The following is a 13,834-nucleotide window of genomic DNA, read 5'->3' as shown; positions in this document are numbered from 1 at the left end:
TTGTGGGTTCCTATCTCAGCTGCTATTTTAATTGTTGACCACAAAACACATAATTATATCATATAATGGACTCTCTGCAGCAATTTCACATGGTAGTTGGGACCCTTTGTCCTAATTTGCGACTTCATCGCAATGACTCTTCCATTGAGAACAAGACATTTTTATATACCATACTGCCTAGTTTGTCATGACACCTTTGTTTCTACACCACCTTTCTGGAGACTTGATCATACCCAAAATAAATAACGAAAGAAATATAGAGGAGAAGTGGATAGAACCCTAAGTGGATCAGAGCCCTCATAGTATTAACTGCGAAGATCGATAATTAAAAAATTATTGGATGCAATGCAGCAAGTTTTTGTATGTAATTCATTTGTACTATTTAGTTGACGACTGATGTGTCATGATTCATAATTTCATACACAAAATTAGAAATTGTCTTCTTACTTCTTTTTTATTAATGTGTGTGTGCAACTTGCTGGCATGCATTGTATTCACTAATATTCGATATAGTGTTTCGACTCTGAAGGGATTTTAATTAGTATCTCTCCATCAATTTTTTATAGAAAAAGATTCTAAAACCATACTGTTAGTATTCAATTTTAAATGATGTAAGAGAACCAATTTACTACTGAATTTTTTTATACTAGGATAACGATTTAGTGAAGATAAGAACATTCAACATGAAGGTGAAAGTAATGAAGGTGAAACAATTAAACTTCGAACTCGTCATTCATCATGAGATTTGAACTTAAGACATCTCATTGTTAAATGAAGAGGAATGCTACTACACTACAACGTTAAGTGACAACTGACAAGACCTTCCACTTATAAGTTGTAAGTGAAAATAAATATCATTAAATCGTAGTACCAAGTAGCAAGAATAATATTTGACTACTCAAAGATGAGTAGGAACTCCTACTCAAAACTCTTAGTGTTTTAATCTTTGAGTTTTGTGCTTATGATTAGAACCGTTCATACTATGAATCACACTGTAAAGGTCATCTCTATAAAAAAAAAAATTAAAACTAAGGTCGTTTAGTCAATTTATTATAGCAGTCGTTTAATCAATCTATTGTAGCAAATACATAGACGGTTCGTAATGCTTTTACCAATATGGTTCATTTGTTTTTAAACAGTTTGATGACTAAACGACCTTAGTTTTAATTGATTTTTTGCAGAGACGATCTTTATAGAGTGATTTATAATATTAACGGTTCTAATTATAAACACGAAATTCTATAAATTGACAACGAATAATTTTGAAAAATTTTAAGTAGGAGTTCCTACTCATCTTTGAATAGTCAAGCATTATTCAAGTAGCAACAGGCAAATAAATTCTTAAAACTTGAAGTAATGAGATTTTTTTGGAATGATTTAAAATTTGATAAGTCGACTTGACGTTAATGGAATGAAAAATATATTAATATTTGATTAATTTCCATGAAAAGTTTTACATTGATTAGGGCAATCAGGGAAACTTACAACCGTACAAGTTAATTCATGCTACAAATTCAAATTTTCATTTCATCAACATTCTCTTATATGATTTCATGTTCTATAGAATCCATTGGCTAATATGTTGTTGAATTGACATGGAGAATAGTAAAACTACCGTTAAACTGAAATCATGTAAGGATATGGTTGAATTGAGACAACAATTCAAGTAAAAGTGAATTTGGTAATGATAGTAAGTTAACTTATTAACCTTTTCACTTGGTCTGATGAATTGGTGTAATTAGACAAAATGGAACTTGTAACATTTAGATGATTTGACCCCAATATCTCAATATTTCTTTATGTTGTTGCGTGTGCGCTTTTTACAAGTGATACTGAGATGGAGGAAACGAATTTATGCATATGGTCTAAATTAATAAATTGATGACATATTTACTTAACATGAATTATAAGTAAAGAACTGAACAAATGAGAATAAAGGAAAGAAAGTGAATCAGATCAACTAGTTCTTCTAGTTTTTTACTTTTTTGCTTTTTTATTTTTTTTCTTTTTTAATTTATTCAATTACGAATTTGAAGGAAAATCTACAGTTTTTTCATATACCATATGAGCTGATAAACACATTACAAGCTAATGTGTTCAAATAAAATTGCTATCGTTTCATTTCAAAAAAATAAATACATGAAAAGTTAAGAATTAAAATAATTCTAGAGACACTTACTTTTCAGTCTCTCATGATCAAATGATAGAAACTCATGCCTTATTTAGTTCAAAACTTTGATTCAAGTCCTCTATTCATCACATTGTCATAACTCATCTTAGTGACATACATATATGTACCTTAAATTACTAGCCTTGCCACTAAAATCTCCAGATTATCCAACTCCTGATTAACCTCAAAATTATCTCAAATTTAAATCACGCACACCAAATATGTCAGTTAATTTAATTTTCAAATTTGAACATCTAAATCTGCACTGCTCACTATTGTATAAAAACCCAACTAGAACCCACAAACAATTTCCTTCTGTAACATTACCCAAGCACTCCAAAAGTTGTAGGTACAAAATCATAACACCGTTAATTGTAGTATATATGAGGTATAATTGTTTTTGTTTTAATCTTTGCACCCAAGAACCAAATTTATATTTGGTCTTTCTACTCACAAAGTGCAAATTAAACCAGTGTTTTATGTTCATTTTTGTACACATTATAATAAACGCAAGAAACTAAAAGGTTATAACGATTCCAATTCGTATTTGCTAACATGCCTTTAATTATTCCACTAGCTCTTTTACTCATGTTTGTATTACTTTTTTACCATGAAGAAGTGAGAAGCCCATGAATCAAGTATGCATTGTCGTAAACATTGCAGATCATTTCCAAGCACATGGCGAATGCAGGTACCCCGCCGAATGAGGGCTGCATGTCTAAATGGTAAAAGTAAATTACATCATCTTGTAACTTGTATGAGATATGGCGAGGTCAAACTTTGGGAGTGGAGATGGAGCATCTTTATTTCCGGATTTTGGATGAAATGATTGAAACCCTGTGTGAAAATCAATAATTATTGGAAATCCTTTTACTGTAGACGTTCTCTCAGTCAGTCTTACAGATGATTGTATTGGTTCTATCAGCTGAGCTTTTGCCTTGGGCCAAGGGAAATTTTAATAACTTAAAAAATAAAAATTTTCACTACTTATATAACAACACATGGTGTATTTTCGTGTTCCGATCACAATGAAAATTTTCTCTTGGACCAGAGGATTGGTCCGGTTTCAAGGACACCGATTGAACCGTAGGTTCATAGTCTAGATTATGCATGCATCGTATTGGTACATGTGTATCTGAAAAGAAACTTACGGGAAGCACGGTAGTGGTTATTCATTCAATACAAATTACTTTCATTTTATATGCTTTGGCCTTAATTGGTAGGATTAACTCAACCAGTGGTGCAAGGGCAACCAAATCCATCGAATCCGACTCAATTTTTTTGTTAGTGTGTGAAGAACTGTTCTACATTGAAAGTTTACGAAATATTGTATGTGCGTATAAGAAATTAAGTTACTCTTCATGCTGTCAGTTGGTTTCATGGTTAAACCTCAACTACCTTCATAGTATCTAAGTCTGGTTAGCCCACATATGAAGCTTAACGACCCCAAGTGCTCCACCATATCGAATTAGTGTTGTTTACATGTTATATTCGTCATACATGAAGAAATGTCTCACATAAAAAGTATAAGATATCTCACATATCCGTATAAACAAATAAACTCTTATGCCCATATTGCTAATTAATTTAGAGTAGAACTTGAACTTTCCTTAAAAGTGTTCTGGTACATACACTACCTACTTCATAGAGGAAAAGTAAACTATGTATATATTTTGTGTTTCTTATTACCAAGCACAAATAGAAATATTTGTCAAGCAAAAAAAAACAAAAGATTCTTCACGTATCATATTATTGTACTACGAAGATTTTAAAGTCAATTTTCATGAATGATCAGTTTCATACCAAATTATTATAATTAATTCGTTGTATTCAGAATTAGGGATCCTCCACCATATCGTATTACTTTACAAATCAAATTACATAAGCGGAATTTAAGACTTACAATAAACATATATTAAAGTAGAAAAACCACTATTTTGCGAGAATGGAATGTCCCCATTTGTTGCCCTACTCTTGGGGTTTTGTACTTTCCTCCTGTTGCTGCTATTGCTTTGATGCAACGTTATTTGTTTCTGGTGGCTGCAGCTTATGCTGCTTGTTTTGTAATTTTTTTTTTTTAATATATTTTATTTACAAAAATAAAAGTAGCAAATCAACTACTGTATTTCAAAAGAAGTGTTGGGCTTTCTGTAGGCCTATTATAGGAGCCAGTTTAGTGATTACGGGCTTAAGGTCCAATGCCTTTGATAAAATAAAAAAGCCCAATGCAGCAACATCGGAAGAATAGCAGCTGGGAAAGAGTTTTGGAGTGGTCTGCAGAAGATGGTACTTCTGTGAGTGGGCTAGACTGAAATCCTCATTATTGATCACCTTGGGAAGAATCGAGCGAAATCTAAGTGTTTGAAAAACCAAATTGAAGAACTTAATGGATTGAATGAATAGAAAAGGCGAAAGTGTTTCGTAGCTGATGTTTACTTTATAGTAAGCCCCAACTCAATTATTGCCCAAGAATTAGACCAAAAGCAGTTTTATAACTTTTATTTATTTATTATTTCAAAAGCAATGTCTCATTACATAATATGGATTCCAAACATTCATGACCTAGATGTGAATGAGGCAAATTACTTAGACCGATTGATCATAACAGAGACATATATGATTAAGATGCTAAAGGCCATTTCTTACCTATGAGAAGAGGAGATTATGTTTTCTGCTTCTTATTTATTAGTTTGAAGAATGTGCTATTCAATCATGAAGGTCATATCCCTAATTAGAAAATTAGGACTAATCAAAAGCAAATTAAGAATGGTATGGAACCAAAGGGTTGATGAGTCAGCTAGGAAACCATGGTCTGAGACACTTCTAGGGCAACCAAATTGGAGTATGGGACAGGTTGAGGTACTGAAGACACAGACCTTGTACGTGAGTCCAATGAGAAGCTTGGGGGTTCACTTAAAATGCAAGAAGTGACCTAAAATGGTAAAACAAAAAAGGGAACTGATTTCCGTAAACTTATTTTTATTTTTTATGCATATTTCTGTTTAGTTGTAGCCTTTGGATTGAATAAATCAAAAGAGAATCAATAGATAATAATAAACAGAATGTGAAAAAAGTAAAAAGTTGAAAAGGAGTGCAGGAGTAGGAAAATGTGGCTTGAGGCATAAGGAACTCAATTCACGAGAGAGAGAGAGAGAGAGAGAGAGAGAGAGAGCTCTGTGTAGAAGTATGTAGAAAAGCAAATGTGATTGGTGAGGGTGGCTGAGTGGCTCCTTGTGTTATAAGATGTAAAAGGGCGAGGGTTTGACAAAGACATGGCAGCAAGAGCAACATGTGACACGCGTGACTGGCCTGCATTGCAAAGGGAATGAAAGCAAAAATTGTCTTAGCAAACAGTGACTTCAAAAACTTCACCCCTTCTCTAAGCAATACCTACATTTCATTTCTCTCATTCCGTTTCTTTGTCTCTTTTTGTTTATTTTTCTTCTTCTCATTTGGTTTCACCTACATGCGCGTCACACCCTCTTCTGAAAATGGGGTGGCTGCACTCCCTCTTCTCTCCTCTTAAGAAGATGTGGTTTCGCCTCCATTCCGGTCCGAAGAAAAGTAAGTTCTCATCACTCTCTCCAACCCTTACATTTTCTCCATACTTCTGCACGCTCAACTACGCGTTCTAGTTTCATGTTCATGCACCCAACCTGCATTTCCCTCCACTTTTGAGTCTTCTGCACAATATCAGTGTCTTCTTGAAACTGTCGCGCACGCACACACAAGCCTTTTTAAGATCTACAATCTATTGCGATTACTAATATTTGGATCTCTTTGTGGTTGTTTGTAGCAGGAAGAGGAATTTACATTCTGTATGAGGATGTAAAATCCTGCCCCTGCGAGGATGTGCATGTCCTGTGGTCAATACTAGTGGAGGCCCATACACATACCACACCTTCTTTACCACCACCAAAAGCATGAATTCATATGAAGGCTCCATTGTTCTCCATAGTATATGAGTGAGAGTGATTTCGTGCTGCCAAGTATACATCCTATTTATGTACTTATGTGTGTATATATACATTTTTTATACTGGGGCACATGTAAAGGTCTTTGTCCAGTATTTTTTTTCTTCCAGTTACCTGTAAATGCAATGCATTGAAATATTTTGCCTTTCTTGTGATTTAGGAGTTTTTGAATGGCTTCAAAGCTGAATGAATCTTTCTTCTACATAATCAGATATGCAGTATGCTTTTCTGAAACGAAACGACATATTTCGTATGTGAAAGCAGCAAAATATTACAATCAGAACTCTGGGCCATTTGAATTTTTATCCAACGGTTATAATTATTATAACTTTAAAATGACCTCTCTATTTATAGCTGTTAGATAAAAATTCAACGATCCACAGTTCTTAGTTAGGAAGATCCTCTCCTTAGGCTCAGGAGAGGATCCAAGTCCCTTTTTTTTTGTTGTTTTGTCTATTTCCAGTGGTTGAGGTGGCTCTTTTTGTTTCTTCAGTTTGTCTATCAAGGAATGGATGGGACAACCTACATGATTTACGTGTCCTATATTTTAAACTAAAAATATCAAATCAGTAAAGTAGTTATGATTGCACAAAAATGTCAAGCAATCTTTAATAATGTGATTTATTGACTGACTGTTTCTAGAAAAAAAGTAGTGAGAAACTTTGATGTGTAGTTTTATATTTGAAATTTGCGATGTCGTGGATCCTTTACTAAGTGATCGAAATAATAGAATATAAAAGTTATAGATTTGGATCAATATGTAGACAATTTTATGACTGTTTGATAACAATTTTATTTTTTAATTAAAAAATTAAAACTCATTTGATAACTACTTTCAATTTAAAAATAAAAATTGAAAACTCTTTCTTGAGTCTTTAAAATTTGGTTTTTCGGGTTTTTGGTTTTTAATTAACAAAATTAAAAAAAATTAAAAACTGAAAAGGTTGAAAGCTATAGATTCGTGTCGAGCTCCTGACTAGTCGACGAATTTAAGTGATTTATTGTCGATCTCGGTCAATCTTGACCACCCCCAACATCGGATAGGGTATCAATCTCTTCCTCTCCTCAAGGGATGTAGCTTCTCGAAATTTTCAACTTCCAGATTTGAGAATTTCGAATTTGAGTTTTTATTTGATTCCTCTTCATGCATGTTGTAAGATTCTTGTTCGTGGAGGGGATTTGAGATGGATTTCAAGATGGGCTGTAGAGATTTGATTCAAATTGGTGGATTTGGATAAGAAACTAAGAAACTCTAATATTTTCTTTTGGTTTTTAGAGCTGAAATGGACATGCATGTACTTCTCTTTATGAGATATAGGAGATAGAGGAATTTTAAGAGCACGGTGGCTAGCTAAGGAAATAGAGAGAAGGCTAAATTTTTTGTTTTGGGATTCATAATTTATTGCAAAACTGAATTTTCTTGATCTTTGGTTGTTTTAAAATTCATAATTTACTGCAAACCTAATTTTTTTTTTTTTTTTTTTTTTGTAGGTTTATGTTTTAGAATTCGTAATAAACTACGATGCTTTCATGTTTTCAGTTAGTTTTTGTGTTATATTCTGTAACTTACTGCAAAACTGAACTTTGTTGGTTTTCTCAGTTTGTGTGTAGTTCGAGCCGGACCGTATCAGCACTCAAATTGTTGTCCGCATCTTGCTACTTTGAAACATTTCCTTTAGTTTTAAACTTTTTTTTTTTTTTTTTACAACGATATATCTTATACTAAGGAGAGGAGGAGTTCGGCTAAATCACACAATGAGCAACCTAATTTGGTATCAAATTCGCCATCAACGAGATTCGAACCTACGAGCTCTCACTTATAAGTGAAAAGGAATATTACCAGATCGTAGTACTGAGTGTCTTTAGTTTTTAATGTGGAATATTGATGAAAATAGGATGAAAGCGGTATAGGTTCAAGCAATATAGGTCTGTGGCATTAAAAAGCAAAGGTAAATAGGAAAGCAGGTCAAATTCACGTGCGTGACGTTCCGAAATGGGTTATAATTAGTTCACTCAGTCATCTGAGGCTGATTATTTAATTATGGAACAAACATGCGCCAGAATGCAAAGTAACTCTATTGTCTCTCTAAAATGGCTCTTAGCAGCTCATTTCAAACAGACAAGGGCATTTCGAACAGGATAACGTCCCCGGAATAACCTACTACGCGCCTGATATTTTAGGGCGAAGTGACACAACAAGCAGTTGAACACTACCAATCTTTTGATAACTATGAGCTTATGTATCCAAGTCTAGTTTCTATAACTTCTGTTTCCTGTATACATATATTTCCAAAGCATCTTAAACACCAACACATCGCGCGAACACTTTGCTAGTAACATACTAAATCTTGGTGTCCACCGACCTGGTCCATGGATGATTAAAAAGCAGTAATCAAACTGTCTTTAGGTCATTGCTTTTATGTGTGACTCGAAACCTTAATGACTAATTTCGGATGAAGTGGCCATTCGAGATGTAATTATTTCCTTCTTTTTGGTTTTTTATAAGTGTGCGTTGGAAACACAAGACACCTGGTCGAGTTGGTGGCAACAGCCACTTTCAGGCCACTAATATCTGCTAATAAAGTAGTGCGATTTCGTCTAATCTTTTTTACTAGATTTAGATATTTTTAGAACTTTTTTGCACTTTGGGCAAATACAACTTCAACAAGTTAAATAGGACACGACAAATCTCCTAAAGTCTCATCCCTCAATATTTTCGCAAAATTCGACTCTAATTACGGAGAACGATTTACATGACATTTCATATACTGTCTTATACTAATAAAATAAAAATATTTAAACTTATACATGTACACATATCTTTATAACAGTATATCCGTATATTATAAGTCATTCTAATCACTGGAAAATACTTGTGTAAGACAATTGTTCATGTGTATTATGGTGAGTTGCCTCACTACGGCTGCAGAGCCGAAAATAATACCTGAGAAACTTTGCAAGCGTTTTAGTGACACGGAGACTGAATTGGCAACGAATTAATTCCAGGCCCTCAATGTACATAACACTTTCATACTAATTCGTAAAAGCAGTGCAAAGACCAGGTTTGATCACACAAGTACCTAAAAATTATAAGGTTCAAAATTAACAAATATAAAAGAATTTCAGACTTATGAAAACTTTACTGTGTTATACTAACCAGGTCGTTTAATAGCTTTATAAAGCCGATGGAGAGGGGCGCTCAACCACGGTTGGAAGCCACTCTTTGAAGTAGGTCTGGCAGTCTATCTCAGCATTAGAGATGACACCAAGAGGAGTGACAGTAATCTGATCAAATCGTGAGTATTGTGTTAGTGTATAGTCATGCAAACTACAAAGATACGTCTGCAGAAACTAAAATGATACGCACATATCCTTCTTGAAGAAAGCGGTGGTCATTATCATCCTCATCAACTTGGGCACCCCTTACCTGCAAAATTGGAAATAGATTACCCTGAAATGATGCACACAAACCAGGAAAACATTCCCTTTAATTTTGGCTGCTCTAAACAGCATCAGATTTGTGCAACTCATTCACTCAAGTCAACTACAATCAAAAGAACGAGAGAAAGGAAATCAAACACACGAAAATATCTCAGAAAGTATTGCATGTTGCGGAATGAAAAATATTAAGGAATGAAAGTTTTATCATCCTTACTTCCATCATCCAAAATCTTAATTAACCTTGAACTGAATGCTGTTTAAACCCTATACATTATTACCATCATTTCCCTCCTTACTATCCTTTTGGCAACAACTGCCACTAATACCAGTATTGCCACCATCATTACCACCTCATGTTCAGACATAGCCAAATACATGCGTCTACCATCAGTCATTGGCAGCACCACCTTCCACCACCAAGACCACAACCACCAAATTATCAGCCTTCTTATCTAGTCGTAAGCAATTAGCACCAGCTTTCCCTTACTCGGAACTATTTTCAACTATTAACCAAAAAAGTGTACTTAAATCAGTTCTAAATTTACAGCACTTCAAATTTCAGCATCGATAACCCAGCATTTAGCACTATACAATTTCAAAGACTACAAAACTTTAACACTACAATTTATCATTCAATGCTTAAATTTGAGTTTTATAAATAAGGCCCCTGACCACCCTTCTCCCCATATTTGCTGGTATTCGAAGATACCTCAATTCAAGAATTGCAGTTCCTTTTAAAGGAAGAACAGAAGCATCAAATGTGTTCGTCAACCACGCACATTGGTGTACTCCAAAAAGGATCAGATTAACCGATAGTTGTTTCAACCAAATATACAATTACAAGAGCACCCATAACCCCATAGCCACTTTTAAAAAACTCTCAAAGTAACTTTCTTCAAGGAAATGATAGTTTTCTGTATGAAAGATGGAGAAAACCCAAAATTCTAGATGGTGTACTTTTAAACTAGTTTCTAAAGAAGAACACAGACTAGCACCAACAAAAAGACACCAAAGACTGCACTGCTTGATTATCTAATTCCTTTATCAGTTTGGATTCGAGATTTCTCATTCAATGATGTAACCAAGAGAACCAACAACAAGCCGATTATTATGTTTTTAAGGAAGAAATGATAAGGAAGTAAACAACTAATCAAGTTTTATTTAAAAGCAAACAAAAGCAATGGAAAAGGGAAACAGCCTAGAATACAGTAAAGCAGAAAGAAAGAGAAAAGGACCCACTTCTCTCGCGAAATAAGGATTTTCAGCTGGTGTGGTTGATGTAGAAATTTCAGCTGACGCAATTGAATTTACCATTGTTGACAACATTTTCCCGCCTTCCGAGTCAGAAGTAACTTGCCTCCACCCCATTTTTATTATACTTTTACCTTGCTTAGTCAGCTTATACCCCTATTAAGGCACAAGAGAAGAAGAGAATAATATTGCAAAGCCATATGTTAAAATCAATGGATAATATAAGGGATAATGCTCCTGTCATAAAACTGGAAGCAGCATCCATTTCACTAAGGGTATGTTTGGGTGAGGAACTTCAAAATTCCAAGAGATTTAGGCATAGTGATGAAGAAATGGACCACAAAAAGCTTGACAGGGGGATTAGACATGCACCACATTAGCATTATAAAAGGCATGATAGAGGAATTTGAAAATGACTACTTGGAATCATTTACAAATCTCTATCACATACAATGCTCATGAGGTGCATTTCTAATTCCTCCTGTCTTAACTTTCTGTCCATTTCTTCTTCACTTTGCCTAAATGCCTTGGAATTTGGAAGTCCCTCACCCGACCATACCCTAAGAGAAAACCAAACTTAAGTGCAATCCAGTAACGCTAACTAAAGCATATAACAATAAACAAACTGCCTACAAATCTTGCATTGAAGGGTATTCAGAGTAAAAGAAAACGAGAGACAAAGAAGGAAAGGAAAGAAAGAAAAGCTACTGATACAAATTACTTCAGTAGTGAAATAACCTGGATAAGCATGTTCATGCACAAATACCACTGCGCTTATCATTGAGTTTTGTCTTCTGCAGTATAGTGAGTCTTAAAATGACTCAATACAAGCACATTGGAAAAGAGAAAAGACAGAGTAGGCGTGCAAGTTGGCAAATGTAGTTGTTAAGGAGAAACTGCATTTGACGAGGGTTGCTATACTGAATATTACAGACACACAGCATGCATCCAGAAATTTACCTTATGATTAGCAACATTACATGGCAGATCTACATTCAAGAAACATCTTTGAGGATAGGTTTTGTTTCTTAATTCCACCAGTACTCCATTTATGATGGGTAAGCAAGCCTCGGCAGCAATTGTGAAATCATTAATATTGCTCTTACCTCCAACCCTGTACGGCCAGAACTCAATGTAGTCATACAGGAGATTAAAATAGGTAAAAACATACAAGAATTTGCTTTTTCTCCAAGTAAAAAAAGGAAAGAATAAAATTACAAGAAAAATATAATACCGGCCCTAACAATTTGAAATGTTCATTGAGATTCATCATTCATTCATGTGCAGAGAAAATATTGTTCATCAAGCAATAAACCATCAAACCGGTACACTTACCAATCATATGATATAGATATTGCAGGAACACCGTTGAAAAAGGCCTCGCGAGCACCAGCCACCGTTCCAGAGTAAACACTACAGTTACAATAAAGAACTTTATTAATAATGTTATGGGCTGAAAGAAGCAAGAAAATAAAACTAGCACTTTGAAATTTTTAGGGACAACTAGATTTGTAGGCTACTCTCGAGAACAAAACTATTGGGTGTTTGTCTTTTATTCATCAAAATAATAGATCTTCATAACCTTTTGGGAAAAGATTACATCTTTGTGAGAAGTTGTGCTTGGAATAAAATCATTCTAGTTTCCTCACTAGACCATCTTTTGGAAACCCAAATCTTTTCGAAAGCAAATAGTTAGTATAAAATTACATTGGGTTTCAACAATTAAAAGATAATCATTTCAGTTCCACTGGCCAAAGCTGATGCAACTTACACATATCTTTGTGTTTAAATGTGATAATTTTGAAACAAAATCTTAAAAAATGATAACTAATTATCGACAGGAAACAGAAAACAAAATATTACTAACATGTGATAACCGCAGTTGCTGCCCTTGTTTATACCACTGATTACCTGTGTGTATAAACAGTAACACATGTAATTACAAATCAGAAAAACCCCAGATAAGAAATGTGATCAAGGGCAACAGTGCAGAAGTAAAAAATATTTACCAGGTCAGGAATTGTAGGAAAAAGCGTTTTGGAAACACCCAAAGAAGCACAATCAGCTGGAGATCCTGCAAACAGAGTTGATCAAGAACAAAGCTTGTTTACTTTTTACCTTTCTGGGTGAAAAGGGAAGTAATCATTTTGGGAAAAAAACTGGAAAAAACATTCTGGGGTTTTGAAATTTCCATACCAGAAACAGCATACGCTGTTGCTCCATCGATATGCACTTTCTTGGCAGCAATCGGATGAAGCCATGTGATGCAGTGACTCACTGCTGACTTCTCCCTGCAAAGGCATACGAATTTTCAATCAGCAAAAATGAAGGATTGGATTTTGATTGGAGGAAGTGAAGACTGAACAGCATTTAAATGTTTAATTCTTTTCTTTTACGTACGAGTCGGGGGCACAGACGAGAACATCGTAGCGATGGGTGGAGACGAGGACTTGGACGAGAGCGAGAAGTCCTGGCCCTTCAATTCCGTCGTCGTTCGTCACCATCACGGTGGGCTTGTCGCCGGAGATGACAGCGGCGTTTTCCATTTCCTTGTTCTCTGAATTTTGGTTTCGGAATTTGGGGGATGAGAATAGACTGCTAAAGATAGAGCAAGAATAAAAAACGGAAGTATGAACTGCAACAGTGTCAGGCACACCGCACATCATATATAAAGTTTTGCTTTTTACCATTTTTTACCTTTCAAAGAGCAAATGAGAATCCAACTCAAATATTTCAATAATACTTTTATTTTTTTAATAAAATATATTATCTATAGTTGGCGCTTTGGCAATGATCGAATATAAAATTTCGTACTTATAAGTAAACAAAAATATCATTAAACCATAATACCACGTGTCATAACTCATTCATTCGAGAGAGTAGGTAAATATTGTGGTCTGTTTTACTTTTAGGTCTAGTTGGATTATTAGTCTTCATCAAGATAGTGTGGTAGTTGAAAGATAACTTTTGTGGTAAAAAATTAGGATTTAAACTTGTC

The 13,834-nt window shown here is 34.5% G+C and overlaps 1 protein-coding gene across 1 annotated transcript; it reads right to left on the bottom strand.

Moving 5' to 3' along the window:
- Positions 1 to 8,965: 8,965 nt before the first annotated feature.
- On the bottom strand, positions 8,966 to 13,509 carry LOC137737549 (uncharacterized). Its single transcript, XM_068477068.2, has 10 exons — positions 13,237 to 13,509; positions 13,033 to 13,127; positions 12,846 to 12,910; positions 12,704 to 12,747; positions 12,172 to 12,249; positions 11,797 to 11,950; positions 10,825 to 10,992; positions 9,512 to 9,571; positions 9,302 to 9,429; positions 8,966 to 9,224 (listed from the first exon to the last, which is right to left on the bottom strand). Exons 1-9 carry the CDS (start codon positions 13,500 to 13,502, stop codon positions 9,319 to 9,321), a joined length of 1,041 nt encoding a protein of 346 aa, XP_068333169.2. The 5' UTR covers positions 13,503 to 13,509; the 3' UTR covers positions 8,966 to 9,224; positions 9,302 to 9,318.
- Positions 13,510 to 13,834: the final 325 nt, after the last annotated feature.

The sequence above is a fragment of the Pyrus communis genome, chromosome 13, assembly GCF_041283825.1.
Source record: "Pyrus communis isolate YQ-2024b chromosome 13, ASM4128382v1, whole genome shotgun sequence".
Taxonomy (NCBI): Eukaryota; Viridiplantae; Streptophyta; class Magnoliopsida; order Rosales; family Rosaceae; genus Pyrus; species Pyrus communis.
The sequence above is the reverse complement of the archived record's forward strand: the minus strand, read 5'-3'. Positions and strand labels throughout refer to the sequence as shown.

Excerpts from the sequence above, each read along its gene's own strand:
- LOC137737549 (XM_068477068.2), bottom strand. The coding sequence starts at position 13,502 with ATGATGTGCGGTGTGCCTGACACTGTTGCAGTTCATACTTCCGTTTTT. Across the intron at positions 12,250-12,703 it reads AGCAACTGCGGTTATCACAT|TGTTTACTCTGGAACGGTGG; the intron begins GTTAGTAATATT and ends TTGTAACTGTAG. Across the intron at positions 11,951-12,171 it reads ATATCTATATCATATGATTG|GGTTGGAGGTAAGAGCAATA; the intron begins GTAAGTGTACCG and ends CTGGCCGTACAG.